Here is a 15,478-nt window from a genome sequence, read left to right on the forward strand (position 1 = left end):
CTGAGCTATGAATGTTTGAGGAAAAAAAGTACTTTCTTGGCAACCAATATATATATATTCTACCAATATATATATATATATATATATATATATATATATATATATATATTGATTATATATATATATATATATATTGGCTTAGAAAGGAAGTTATTTCCGTTTTTTATTGTGAAATAAAACTTAATTTTTTCTATGCAAAAGTAAAATTTAAACGGTCAAATATTTTCTATTCTGTTAGAAGACTTTTGCCATCTTTCTGGGAACTTCATGATTCCAGGCTCGTAGAACTTCTAGTTTTTATTAGCAAAAAACTCAACCCAGTGCGATTTGAGGTCATCATTATTACTGAAAATTTTACCATTTAAAAAGTTTCGCAAACTTCAAAATAAGTGATAATCCGATAGTGCAAGGTTGGACCTACATGGGGGATGCCACATCAGTTCTCAACCAAGCTTCTAATAATTTCGTACGTGTTGCTAAAGATGCGTGAGGTCTCGCCTTGTCGTGGTGGAACACGATTACTTTGCGATTAGCCAATGTGAGCCTTTTCCCTTTGATTGCTTTTTCGGTTTCATGAGTTATTGCAATATACATCTGCGTTAATCGCTTGGTTGCTTGAAAACAGCTCAAAATACACATCTTTCTAATTCCTCAAAACTGACAGCAGGATTTTCTGATGCACTTTGGCTTTCGACACCATGCTTAGGGCATAATTTTTTTGGATGAACTGTTTTTGCAGACGATTCATATTTTTGTCACCAGTGATAATTCGTTTTGTAAAAGAGTCGACGGCATTACGTTTGAAATGTGTATCGCAAATGTCTATTCGTTTTGCGTTAAGTGAATTTCTTTCAATTAATGCGGAACCCAAATATCGAGCTTTTCAACGAGTTCAAGATATCTTATGTGATGTTTAATTGTTGTGTGTGATACATTTTACCGTTTTGCAGTCTCTCGCACAGTTACACGACGGTTCAGTTTAATTATGGCTTAATGTTCTTTCATCATCAACTTCAAAAGTAGGGCAGGAACTCTAGTCATCTTCAAGTGAAAAATCTCGAGAAAAAAAAAATTTAACTAGTTTTGACACATGTGTTCTATTACACAATCAAAGCTATGAACTTCACATATCTCTTTGAGCCATTGTGGCTTTCCTGCCTTTATGATAATAAAAAAGTAAAACACTTTGAAAATGTTCATTTTGGAACGCCATGTTAGAATCGACCATTAGCTTATAATTGAAAACAAAAATACACGGAATTTGTTTCTACGGCAACCTAAAAAAAGTGTCAGCTGCCAAATCTAAAAAAAAAAAAAAAAAAAAAAAGGGAGGGGCGAAAATTGGCAGAAGAATAACTGAACGAGCCCAACATTTCTGCAAACCGAAAATTTCTTTTAACCAATTACAAGAAAATTCAATTTTAACGCATAAATTTATATTGTAGAATTCATTAATTAAACGAAAAGAAAACAATACAAAATACACATTTTTTACGGAACTAAACATTTTGAAATGAAGAAATTTGATATTTAAACTCATTCATCAAGATACAAATAATAGATATAACATGCTCCAAACTGTAAACAAATCAGACCAAGAACAGAAGTAAAGTCTACATAGCATATATTTAAATTAACAAGTGTAGCGAAAAAGATCAATAAATAAATTGGAGTTTCATAGTCTATAGTGCGCAGTATACTACTTTCAAAATGGGTAATCGAAAATGCTTCACTCCATATATCTATGCCTACACACAAATATATATAGATATATATACTGGGTGTTCCCGAATACAACGGTCAAAATCAGGGGGGTGATAGTAGGCATCAAGAGGATGAAAAATCACAGTAGAACTTAGGATCGCAAACCACGTTTAATCGGGGAAAATCACAAAATAGACGTCGAGAGTACTGTGAACCTGATGAAAAAAATGGCCATACAAATACGAGGATTAGGAGAACTGCGGTCAAGAAGAAAAAAATTTTTATGTGAAAATTTCCAAAGCGAATGGAGAAAATAAAAAATGTGAGCAAGTATTCATTAGTGAGCATTGCATAATTCGCTTCATTCGAAAACAACATGTCAGATTACACGAACGAAGAATATGCTGATATGCACCTGATTTACGGCCGAGCAAGTGACAACGGACGCTTTGCACAGAGCATGTACCAAGAGCAATATCCGAGGAGGTGTTGTCCATATCATACCACCGTCACGAAAATCGATCGAAGACTGCGGAAGACAAGATCCCTTCAAATAAGGAGGCGTAATGGAGGGCAAGAACGCAGTGTGGCCACACCTGAAATGGAAAAGCGAGTACTGCAACGGTTTGCCATTTCCTCGTCAACCAGTACACGATCGGAATTGAACTGCGCATTCAGCACAAAATGGTGTGGAAGGTTCTGCATGCAGAAAACATGCACCTATTCTACTTGCAGAAGGTCCAATTCCAAGGCGATGGCGATTACCTCCCCCCCCTTTATGGTAGATTTCGTACGTTAGATGCTTGATGCCACATAGATTCACAGTTTCCCACCACCGTTTTTTTCTCAAATGAACTTCCTGAGAGAAAGCGGGGTCAACATTCATAAGGCGCATATGTGGTCGTACGAATATCTCCACAGCACTGTCTCATTGAAAGTGCAACACAAGTTCGGTATTAACATCTGGGCAGGAATTCTCGGAGATCATCTGATAGCTCCGTACCTTCAGTCCGAACACCTCAATGGTTTAAATTATTCTGTTTTTCTACAAAATGTCCTTCAAAATATGGGGAATACTGGCCACTGTGGCGAAAGAACATGGGTTCATGCATGATGGCCCACGAATACATTTTGGAATTGTGATGCGTAACCACCTTGATGCAACACATCCGGGGAGGTGGACTGGACGCAACGGGCCTATTGCTTGTCTTCCACGCTGCTTGGGGCTCAAACCATTGAATGTTTTCTTCTGGGGCCACATGAAAGTGGTTTTTTCTCAGATGCTTGTGGACAATTAACTTCTTTGCTTGGCATTTATGGCTTCCACTGACAGTAGAAACGCAACAATGGGAAAGCTAAGTTGGGTGACGTGATTTTGAAACTGAACTGCGTATATTAATTTATTTTTAATATATTAATCTTAATTAATATTAATTAATTAATTAATTTTAGCATATCATTTTTAATATCATAATCTAATATAGTATATATATATATATAAATTCCTTATTTAGCGTGTATAATTTCCACTGACAGCGGGAACGCAACAAAGGCGATGTGAAAGTAAGATGAGTGTCATGAGAGCAGCAGTCTATTATAAACTCTGTAAGTGTAAACTCCTCATCAGGTAGGTTTTCGAAATCTGGTGTAGACAATGAATTGTCTCTTGTTTTGAGGTCAGGTATGCAAAATATCATCAAGATTGGGATAACACTGTATATTTTTATCAATTACGCTCAAACAAACAAACGGGTACTCTTTTTTTATACATATAGATATATCTCTAAGCTTTTTTTTTTTTTTTTTTTTTTTTTTTTGAAGGAGCATGAAATTAGGAGGAAGAGTAATATAATTTTATCTCAAGCAATTCGATTCCTGTTTATGTTCGGGCTGACATGACCATGAGTTTTTAAACTGAATTTAGTTTCCTGAATCAATAGTATGAGACGAATTTTGAATTTTCAAATTTATTAAGTATGAAAGAAAGTTTCTTCTGTTACCTATTATTTCTTAGACAAACGAATATAATGAGCAACACTTGTTACTTATAAGTTAATTATACTAACTAAAGAATTTCATAAGTTTTGTTAACAGTTTTTGCATTCTTTGTTTTCTTTTAACGTCTTTCTACTATCAAAATCAAAATCTTAAACTTACTGGAAAAAATTCTCTGCGTAAACTGTTGTGGTTCAAGAAGGTTTCTTTTCTTAAATGGCTGAAAATTCATCTTCATAGTTGGAGCATTTGAAGCTACAAAGCAATACTGGGTATGGTTTTCCCCTTTCCCGTGAAGAAAATCTTCATGCACTGACACTATATCGAATAATCTCTCTGCAAAAAGCATTTTATTATAAAATCAGAGAAATTCTCACAAAATTCATAAAATATTATTTTCATTGAAATTCTACAGAAGTAATGCCTGAAGTAACACTCTATTGAAATGAGTGATATATTTAAGTGTACTTCAAAGCACGACAGATCAATAAAATGAATTTTATGTTTTATTCGCTTTTAAAACGCACTGCCAACAAAGATCTCCCTCTTTTACGTAGCTCTCTTTCTTTGTTTATATATAAAGTCAACTGATTTCACGTTTTAGTCTAATCGAAAGCAATCATCCACGCACCCCAGTCCAAAATTCTTTCTGAGAAAAAAAAGGCTTTGATTTATAAAAATTTATGACTCACATTATGCAAAAAAATAAATAAATAATAAATAATGAAATAAGTATTTAAAATTCTTAGATATCTTTGTGAAATTTCCTTTAGATTTTATTAACACTTATCATTTAAGCTATTTATTTATTTAGTTTAATTTGCTCGCTTCGTCACATAGTCGCTTAGTCCAGAGGCTTTTGTAAAGTTAGAAGTAAACGGAGTAGTTTAAATTGAGAGAAAGAATCGTAACCGGAGTGGCTTTTAGTATAGTAGGTTGAAGCTAGTTCAGCCCCTCTGTAATACCATAAGTAATTGATGCGTTACTAAGCTAACTGTTAAGCTTCCTCCTCAAATCTGTAAGAAAACACTTCGGAGACAGACTGTTTGAAAGTCTTCCATCAGTTATCTCTTATTTCTTTTCTTGAAAGGATATTCGGCTCACGGTGTATTTTGTGCCTCCCCATTTGCCGTACAGACACTAAATCTTTATAAACATCCTTGCTTTCTCCGGAATTCGAACTCGAGCTTGTCGGTATTATAACCAGCGTCGTTAATTATTCTACCGGCTCGGCGGTTATGACTTACAATAGAGACTTGGCAGTGGGCGCTGCTGTCTGCTTACTTGTTTGAGAGAAAAGTTTTAAATTCAGCGTGAAGGACCTAACATTTAGCACTGGTTTTGGTGAGAGCAAATTTTAGTATAGTTTGCTCAACACAGTTCGTATCGTAACTTCTAGTAGAATCACTGTGTTGCATCCAATTAATTTATTGTAAATTCCCACCTAGCATTCCTACTAGCATTTTAAGTTCCCCTGTAATCAAGGGGACTTGAAATTTGTTTTTATTCTATTTCAACTTCAACTAATCAGGCGTGAGGAAATAAACTTAACTTTGAACTTCTGTGTTTTAATTTCCCCCAAAGGCAAAAACAATAACGGTAAAGCTGAGGGTCAGTGTATTACTGTTATAGTATTAGTGCTATAGAAGAAGTTAATTAGGTAGTATCTCACTTCTCAATAGTTTTACCTTAAATATATTCCTTCCTTGATGGTTTCTGAAAATTTGCGTCAATTTCTTGCGAAATTAAGAGCAGAATTTCATACTTTTTGTTTTTTAAATACAGATTTATAACAGCATTGGCGGCAAAGAAATAATATACTTCCTTTTATTCTGTCAAATGAAAGCAAACGTTTTAATACCGATCATGATTTTTACGTGCCGTGTGGCAGCCTTAGAGATAAATTAAAAGATTTATTAAATTTATGCAAAAAGTTAAATGATAAAGATAGCATTTTTGTCTTATGTAGATAATCAGCAAGACGTAAGGAAGTTTCAACGCTTTCTTTATAGCTAACTTTGCTTCTTTCCAACAGTTTTTATTTCTTAAACTCTGATATTGTATTGCATGTTCGATATTTCTTACCTATAATCAAATAGACACAGAAATCTCTCATGCGTTCCAAGTCTTCTGAGCTTATGGTTTTGTAAACTCATTCTCAGAGTCAATTGAATGGAACTTTCTAAAGTGATCACCTCTTGTAGACAACCAGTTTGCTAACATGACAATCTTTGGGTATATCTGAAAACCTAAATAAACACCAAAAATGCACGCCACCTTCCAAAGAAGACCTTCTCCAGAATGTAAAAAAATAGTTTTATTTTCAGATTCTGATTTATAATGTATGCTCGATATTTGGAGTATAAATACAAATTCGAAGTATCTCCTTTCAGATAAACCCTAAATTATCTATTTCTTCGTTGAAGTCCGTTATAGTGAAAGTTAAAGTAATTAATAATATATAACAGGAAAAGGCACGAATACAGTTTTGAAGTTAATTAGAACTCTCGCTCTGAACTGGAGAGTGAAAAAAAAAATTCAGCACATTTTTTCATTCCCACAAAAAAGAAGAAAGTAAGAAAAAAACTATAGTTCTGCAAATTTACTCCTAATACGTTAATTTCTGTTGCTTATCTTTAGTTGCTTTAATCTTTTACTTCTACGACGTGTTTTTTTCTCATTTAGTTACAGTCAAACGTCTCGTAGGTTTATATAAGTATAAAGGCCATCAATATTTACCGTAAGTGAGTGGGTATTGACTTCATGCACTACATGTCCAGATTACCAACAACCTGCCAACCTTACATCTTCAGATGCGGCAACGATGATGAAGGTAATTCAGTAAACAAAGCAATCATAATGATTCGTGGTAATTAGCTAGTACAGCAAAGTTTTTGATCTTTAGCAGCTAGAAAATCCATAATGTTTGAAATTTTGTTTCTTGTATGTTTGTTTTGTGTTGCAAATCTTAGAAAAGGTAAAAGTTCCTTCTCTAAGCTAGTTTTTTTTTAGAATTTGTAATGAATTTGCTAGTGGACATGAAAAAATATAGTTTTTTGATTCTCTCCTTTCTCCACATACACAAGAATCTGTTCTTGCATAAAAATACGTGGGAAAGGGACCGTTTCCAGTGATGAACCGTGTGATTTGTTTGGTATTACATGGAAGAGAAAAGTCTATTTTTGGTAAACAGGTTGCTTTTTCTTCTTTTTATGTCGGTGGTATCCCTCCATTGTTGACATAGATGTTAAGTAGTAATTCGTAATTTTGATTTTGGTGTGAATCTGGCCATGGAATATAAATTTTTATAGCAGTATCAAATCAATCAACCTTGAGCTGCTTTATTGGCTAACTGATCTGCTTCCTCATTGCTTTATGCCCAAACTGAACTATATATATTATGCAAAAATGTTGAATTTGAGATTTTGAGGTTCTATCAAGAATTTCTTCAATAATTTATGATTTATTGCTTGTATTAGCAATGGCGAGCACTGCAGATAAACAATCAATATAGATTTACGCATTTGAGAAAGGTGCTTTATGCTTTGCTCGATTGCTTGAAGAATTGCATAGACTTCTGATTGAAAAACACCATTTTCTTGTCAATTTAGTATTTAAAGTCTTGTGATTCTAGCTAATTGTGATATATTTTAATTGTACATCCTTTTCCATTTTTGATGTCAAATCTAACAGTTGGAAAAAAGGTTTGAAATTTATCATATTTTATTGCATAAGTTAATGTTAATTTTAATAGCTGGATGTCTTTATAAGAATGTGCTGGGGAATAATAGTAAATGACAATTGTTATTTCATTATTGAATTTAAATTTATTTTAGTTGCAGAATTGCAGTTTTTGTAGATTCTTGATATGCAGTAATGAATAATTGAATACTATTTGTTATGTGGTATACTGCAGTATTAGTTGTTCGATATCCTTTGGAATAGTTTAGAGGAAAGGTCTTTGTATAGATCACATTCGTTTTTTTTCTTAGGGCCCAAATTGCTGCACCACATAATACTTTTTTTCTATAACTTTTGTAAATTAATTTTAGTATTTGTGATTTAGTCTCCATCCGGTGCCTTGCATTTTTTTTAGATTAATCGCAATGTTAAATGTTTTTTTTTTATTTCTTGAAGATGAATAAGAAATAAAACAATTGATGTGAAAGGAACAAAAATCTTTCACATAAAAACAAAAGGTTACGAGAATTTCACCTCACCTAGAGTTTCTTGCTTAGCGGACGGTACAAAATGAAAACCCATGATTAGTTTCAAAAGAAAGACAATGCCGAAATGTAATTTCCCTAATAAATATTTTATATGTCGCGCATTTAACAAACTAAGACATTTAAGTACATTATCTTCTATTCAGCATAGTTTTATTAAGGAATCATTAAGTTAGAATAATTTTGAAGTCTTTATTTAACTAAGTTAGAGAATTTGCTTTACTTAAGTAGAGCACAAATCAAAATTAACAGTCTTCATTAACATTTAAATTGAAGTATTGGAAAACGAACTCACAAGAGACTAATTTATAAGTTTTTAAATACCTTCAGGCTTATCCATTAGGCAATAATATCAGTAGTATATTCAAAAAAAAAAAAAAGAAAAAAAAAAAAAAACGGGGGGGGGGGGAGAACGTAGCTGAAAAAGAAAATCTTAGACCCAAGTACAACGCAAATACAAAATAATTTTTAAGACTTCTGCATCAAAACTTAGGTAGAATCCCCCCTCACCAATATATCGTTTGGCGCTCGTTTGTTTTTGATGCTGCCGATTTTCATTATGCAAAAGTGACACGAATTTATTTTAAGAGCTTTTCATTTGTGTTCTCGAAAAAGAATGGATGGACGAAAACAGTGTAAAACTGTGGATAAGAAATGTTTGGTCAAAGCTTCTTGTTGAAGAATTCCGTCTTTTATTTTGGGACATGTTTACTTCATATTAGGATGGATAATACGAAGAAATTGTTTAAAGAGTGTAATACAGACATGGCAGTTATTCCAGGCGGATTAATGTCATTAGTTCAGCCTAAGATATGTGTATCAGTAATTCTAATAAATTTGAGCCTTTTGTAAATTAGTTTGACTGAATTTAGCTGCAGGGGGTGCTTGACTGTTTTAAAAATGTTGTGGTATTGAGAGTATTCTTTATTCTTGGTTGTAAATTAAGTGTAGCTGTTTTTTTAATTTTCGGTGCCATAGTCAGTATGATCTTCTGTTTTTTTTTTTAAATTTTTCAACCGTACATTTTAAAGTTAGGTATATATGCAACATGATGAACATTTATGTTACAGTTATCGGCATTATTATAAAGATTACACTTTATGCAATTTAGTATAGTGTGTGCGATGTGATATAGCATTTTATGCAATGTGGTCTCGCGGCCTTAAAGATTTTCATATTATGCATTTCACCACAAAATGTATAGTATAGCTTATGTGGAGAGTCTCTAGCTGAGTGATTATATTCTTGACAATTGTAGCATCTACATCCTCCGAAGAATTACATATTGTGGTATTCTCTCCAACCAGTAAAGAATAGTCTAGTTTCTTTCAAGATTTTAAATGTTGTGAGAGAGCAGACGATTATCCATTTTATTTTGCCAATAGGTTATCAGTAATTTTGAATGCTACTGTAGAGTCTGCTTTGGAGGCAGAAAGAGCTCCATTGTTGTAGTTCCCATACCTTCCGCTATATACCATACGGTATATGTCCTACTGCTCATTTTGGATTTCTTATCCGTGGGATTATTGTACTAAACATTTCTTTGATATTTTGATTATTATCTACATTTTCATGTAAGTTTTTAACCTCTTCTGTACTGCTATAAGAAACTGCTAATTAATTTGGTGATTCTTTTTATTGAAATTGCAAGGTTAGATACTGGTGTACATTTTTTTAGTTCCTCTTGAAATTTTAGAATCTGCGTGAGTTCTCATTTGGAAGGATAAGTATGGTTAGGCCATTTGGCTTCTTAGACTAGGAATATTTTTTTAATTATTTGTGATTTTGCTAATGTTTCGTTATTATCATGCTGTACTTCTTTTAATGTTCTTCTGGGTAGAGAATATTTATGATTGCAACAATTATCACTGGATATGAATATTTTTGAAAGATGTATGCTATTTATAGTGACTGCTTGTTATAGAAGATGAATAAGGGGCTTTCTTTTGCTATGCTCCTGAGTGTCTCTACATATGAATAGATATTTTCAATCAAATCTGTGAGACTGCATTTTCTATTGCCCTTTTTTGTTTTAAATAGTTTTACAAATTTAGCAAAGATAACATTAATAAATTCTACTTTTTATTCTTGAGAATTGAATTCTGCATTTATTTTGTGTAATTAAGGTATCATAATTCGATGTTATTTGCTTTCCTATAATAGCTGATGCTTGAAGTGTTGAAGAACTACCTTCTGAAGTTGAAGAACTACCATTTTCATTCTCTAAGTAAATATCTGTAGAGTTAGATTCAGTTTCCATGTTAATGGTTTGAACATCTATAGAACAAATATTTGAGTTTCTTGATTTTAATCTAGAAAAGCTCGTTTTAATACTGTACATTCTACATTTCCTTTAACTGTAATTCCACAATAGGAAAAATAAATCAGGAGAATTTTAAATATTGTTGATATTTTGAAATTAATGATGTTAGATGTAAGAATTATGGTCCTTAATACGAAATATTATTAATTTTAAGATTTGGATATAATATCCTAAGATGAAATTAATTTTTTATGCTTTATTTAATTTGATTTGATACTGCGGCAAGCACACAGATCATGTGCAATTTATTATATTATTTCACTCTCATTTTCTCAATTTAAAAATGGTTCGGTCACAAATTTAAATAAAAATACAAATCTAATTAAAATATATATTGAATTCTGATAAATAACTGAAATTTTTGCGATTAGGTTGCTGTAGAATATTTTTTAAAGGAACAACAATTTCCTAAATAATATTGAATGAAAATTTCTTTCTTTGAAATTCGTTACTGTTAAGTGCTTTACTTTCAATCTTTAAACTCAGAAAACGTTTAGTTCTCAATTCTTCGTTATGCACCTGTTGCACAGTCACAAGTTGTATATTAAACTTCTCCTCACGTGAAAACATTTCCGTTGGTATAAAATCAGTTACGATAATATCCTTTTGTCCACACTTTAGAAATTAATCATTAAAACAGAGCGCAAAAATTAGCAGTTTACGTTAGGCGTTGCATACGAACTTTGAAACTTGTCTTAGGTTCACTGTGGCAGCACATTCATTTATTTTGCGTATTTGTTCAGACTTCTAAACAGAAAAATCATTTATTTTATTCTGCACATTATTTAAACATTCATTTATAAAAATTTAACCTATTTGAATATTTTGCTGTCTCAATTCTATAAATCCTACATAAACGTAAATCTTAAAATTTAAAAAAAATATAGATTAAACTGAATATAAAATGCCTGATATTTAAATGCAAAAATAAATTTGTTTGAAATTTTAAAATACTGTTTTTTTTTCCTTTAAATAAGAATAAATGCAATAATTAATAGATATATTATAGAAATGCAAGGTTTCACGTAAAGAATTTCAAAAGACAGTAAATTAAGATACTGTCCGAACCATCAGCACGAAATATCAAATGCGTTATTATGCACGGCTTTTTTTTTTTCTAAAGAAAGTACTGGAACGCATACCCACAGTTCTTTAAAATTTTATATTACTGTTTGAAAACGTACATGAGTACTAAAGTTACTAAAAGTCTCGTTAAATGTGTTAAATATTGTATAAATAAAACCCATAATTTTCTTTTTTAAGTACTTAGAATATTTTTTTAATGTGTCGAGGATTACCTGTGATTCTTGGACTCACAAATTCGAAAACAAAAGTTTCGTTGACTGCATTCAAGCTGCAAATAAAGTTCAGTAAATATTCGAAAAGATAAAGATTCTCAGACATAAAATTAGATAAACATGATTTATATGTAAATAATATAAATTCCCAAAAGCATAAAAAAGACGAAATTAAACTCATAATAAAACGATTTAAATGCTGTTAGCAAATTTACAGAGAAGATAGAAAGCACCTCTTTTTACTCAGTTATGAAAATTAACTAGGAAAAAACACTTTCTATTATAGAAAATATGTAACAAAATTATAAACGGTAATAGTAATTGAATTAAGTGAATGATAATAACCGGAAATAAAAGTTAAACATTTAACAGCAAATACGATGCTATTAATTAACATCCAGAAAAGGAAATGGTAACACAAATATGAAGCATTTTGAAAGTATCTATACATTACTACGTAATATTAAACAAAGGAAATAATTTCTTTATTTAACGTAGCCTGTTACAAAATTTTACTATAATTCTTTTCGATCAACAAATTTATATTATAAGAACGCATCACTATTATTGGCAGTCATAAAATTTTGCTAGTCATTTAAAGCTCAGTGTGACATCATTGTCAGTGTGACATCATTTGTAAAATTTTCCCAAATACACTTCATAGAATTTTTTATTAAAAATTATTGAAGAACAATTTATTATTATAGAATTAAATTTATATATAAAATGAATACTATAATTAGTAAATATTTAAACCCCTTTTGAGAAATGCCAAAAATAAAATGCATCGTACTTCCTAACAGAACGTAGTAATAGAGCAATTGCGTTTTATTTTATTTTTAGTATTTAAAATACATTTTGAAGTTGAAAGCCTATAAATTTCGTTTCCAGGTTAAAAAATTGAAATTTTTAAGCTATATGTATCATTTTTGCTTCCTTGCATGAAGTAAAGGAAGTATTGAAATCATAAAAAATTTCGGGGATCATATTTCAACGAAAATATCCATTTTGACCGCTATCGAATGGAATTTAACGATTTTTTTGCGTGACATCTGTACATAAGGACAGAATAAAGGACGCTTTTTCCCAAAACGGTTCATGTAATAGATTTAAAATGGATTCAAAACATAGTTTTTCTTGACGTCTGTACATACGTATGTAAGTATGCGAAAAAAAAATGGGACAGTTCTGTATCTGCCGTTTTACTGGACCGATTGACGAAATTCAAATTGCGTTTTTCAACTCTCGAAATTGCGACTTAGGATATATATTAGATTTATATATAATATTACTCTAACAAAGGTATTTTGACACAAAATCGGACTTTTTCTGAAATAACGTATGATTTTTTTTTTCTATTTCGATTCTACGACTCAAATTATGCCTAGATATTAAATTTTGCAATTTTTGGTGAGGAATTTATGGAAAAATTAAAAAATTTATCTAGGCGGACTTTTTTCAGTTTGCGCCAAGAATAATTTACTTGGAGGAATTCTTAATTTATAGTAACTTACTTACTATCCATTATTTTTAATTGATGCGCGATAGGAAAAAAAGTCCATTGTTCATTCTTTCAAATAATTTTAGCAAAGTGCGTGATCCACATTTTCGTTATTATCGATTATATTAAATACGCCAACTTTCAAAACGCGTCAAAATGTAAATTAATGTATATCTTAGGAAATTTTGAATAGAAAACTCTAATTTTTTGAAGATGTGCTTAGAAATGCATCATCTTTAAGCTAATGTTAAAAATTTTATAGGTTATAGTTCAAAATATTTTTCGAAAAATTTATAAAAAATAATTAAAATATAAATTTTTAAAATAAATAGTAAAAAGTGTGCTAATTATATTTGGATTAAGCCTAAATTTCGAATTCTGGAAGAAGGGATCATGTAAGTTTAATCAAAAAAGAGATACTAACAAATATATACCATGTATTCAATTAACAATGAGGAGCTAAAATTTTGAAAGCTAATTTTTAAAAACTACTCGCGTGATTTTTACAAAATTTGGCATTTTGGTATAATGAGTCTTAGAATCGAATTATGGAAAAATACTGTCATGCCATTTCAGAAAAAGTCCGATATCCTATGTCTCGCTTTCGAGACATGAAAAACGCAAGTTGAATTTCGTCAATCGGCCCAGTAGAACGGGAGATATAGAACTGTCTCATTTTCCTTTTTTGCGCAGTCTACGTACGTATGGATGTATCTCGCATAACTCAAAAACGATTAATCTCAAAACGTTGAAATTTTGTGTATAGGAGTGCTATAATATGTCCAGTGCACATCCTTTTTGGTTCAAATCGGCCGCAGCACCAAAAGTATATATATATATATATACCCACTTTGTTACTCGGTTCGGTGAGCTCAGTTTTTTTATTCTTATATGTTGGTAAATTGTGCATTTTTTGCTTTCAAAATAATTGAATTATGTTGTTCTTATTTTCCGTTTAAGGTTTTTAGACCTTTAGCTAATCTGCATGCAATAATTGTAGAATGATCAACAATTTAATGTTGTTTAAGTGCAACTAAGCCTAAGAGAGCAGCCGTATTTGTTTACATTTAAAACTTAGCAGAATAGTAAATTGAGTCAGTTTCTGTACATCCAGTGCCTTTTTACAGAGGGAAACCAGTAGTAAGTACAGTTTTGCGCACCGAAAAATCTGTCTTCTTACCCGCTGGCCGAATTGCTTCTATATGTCTTTCTACATTTTTCCATTTTTAATGAAGATAATTTCAGTTTTTATGTATTGACGCGAAGTGAGATCTGAATTAATTGAATGAGAAATATATCTCCAATAAAATTCGAGGAAATAAGTTTAAATGAAATGCAGCATAAAATGTGCATATTTTAATAGGTCGTACAAGGAAGTTATGTGGCGTTCAGATCAGATTTTTTAATTAAATATTGCTACTGAAATATAGGATGCTGCACTTGACAATAAAATATGTACACTGCGCAAAATAATAATAATAATAAATACAAGCCCCCCTCAAAAATCTGAAAGGTTTCAGATTTTAAATTACGCCCAAAGAGGCGTTTATTTAACGTTTTGTGTGTTACATTTATTTATTAAATAACATGTTCTTTGTACTTAAACCATAAAATTCAGTTCAGTATCAATGTCGCAAAATAATTTTAAAATGAACATATCTTTAGAATTTCCGATACACAAATCCGCGCCCACTGAAAATTAAAAGGTTCCCCCCCCCGTTGTAGAGTGTTGCCATTGCTCGCTTTTAAATCGTTGAGTTTGTTACTGAAAAATTTGTTAAAGTTTTACAAAATAGGAAATTGATAATAAAAGAAATTCCAAATTTCAAATTTGGTCTTCCACATGCCCATATTCGTAGGAGGATTACGTCATTCAAAATTCGATGGCTCAATGTACCGTTGTTGCATCACAGTGCGAGAAATACACATACATTTATGCAGATTTTTCATTATTTAATTTCTTCAAATATAATGCAAGAATCTAACATTTGGTGAGAACAGTTTGAAGAGTGAAATATAGTGATTCAACGCAAAATCTCAAAACGGAAAAAACAATAGTATTTCAGGGACAAAGCCCCTTTGGACTAAAAAAAGGAGGACAGTTCTATATGTCCCGTTCTACTGGGCCGATTGACAAAATTCAAATTGTGTTTTTCATGTCTCGAAAGCGCGACTTTGGATACATATAGCATTGTTCTAACATAGGTATTTTGACACAAAATCGGACTTTTTCGGAAATAACATGCCAATTTGTTTACATTTTTCGATTCTACGACTCAAATTATGCCTAGATATTAAATTTTGTAAAATTTGGTGCGAAATTTATCTTTCAAAAATTTATCTTGGCACAATTTTTTAAGTTTTCGCCAAGAATAATTCACTTGGCGAAGTTCTTAATATGTGGCAACCACTTTTACTTTCCCTTCCATTA

At 31.4% G+C, this 15,478-nt stretch overlaps 1 protein-coding gene across 1 annotated transcript in view; it reads right to left on the reverse strand.

Annotated features, from left to right (window-relative positions):
• LOC118182766 (receptor-type tyrosine-protein phosphatase T-like) overlaps positions 1-15,478 on the reverse strand; it is a 163,233-nt gene that overhangs the window by 134,959 nt on the left and 12,796 nt on the right. The window contains exons 5-6 of the mRNA XM_085819657.1: positions 11,547-11,602; positions 3,862-4,035 (exon numbers count right to left, since the gene is read on the reverse strand). Of these exons, the coding sequence (XP_085675783.1) occupies positions 3,862-4,035; positions 11,547-11,602 (230 nt within the window). The remainder of the gene's footprint in view (positions 1-3,861; positions 4,036-11,546; positions 11,603-15,478) is intronic.

Source organism: Stegodyphus dumicola, chromosome 6 (genome assembly GCF_044657685.1).
Source record: "Stegodyphus dumicola isolate Sdum_Otavi_A_Nest chromosome 6, ASM4465768v1".
Classification (NCBI taxonomy): domain Eukaryota; kingdom Metazoa; phylum Arthropoda; class Arachnida; order Araneae; family Eresidae; genus Stegodyphus; species Stegodyphus dumicola.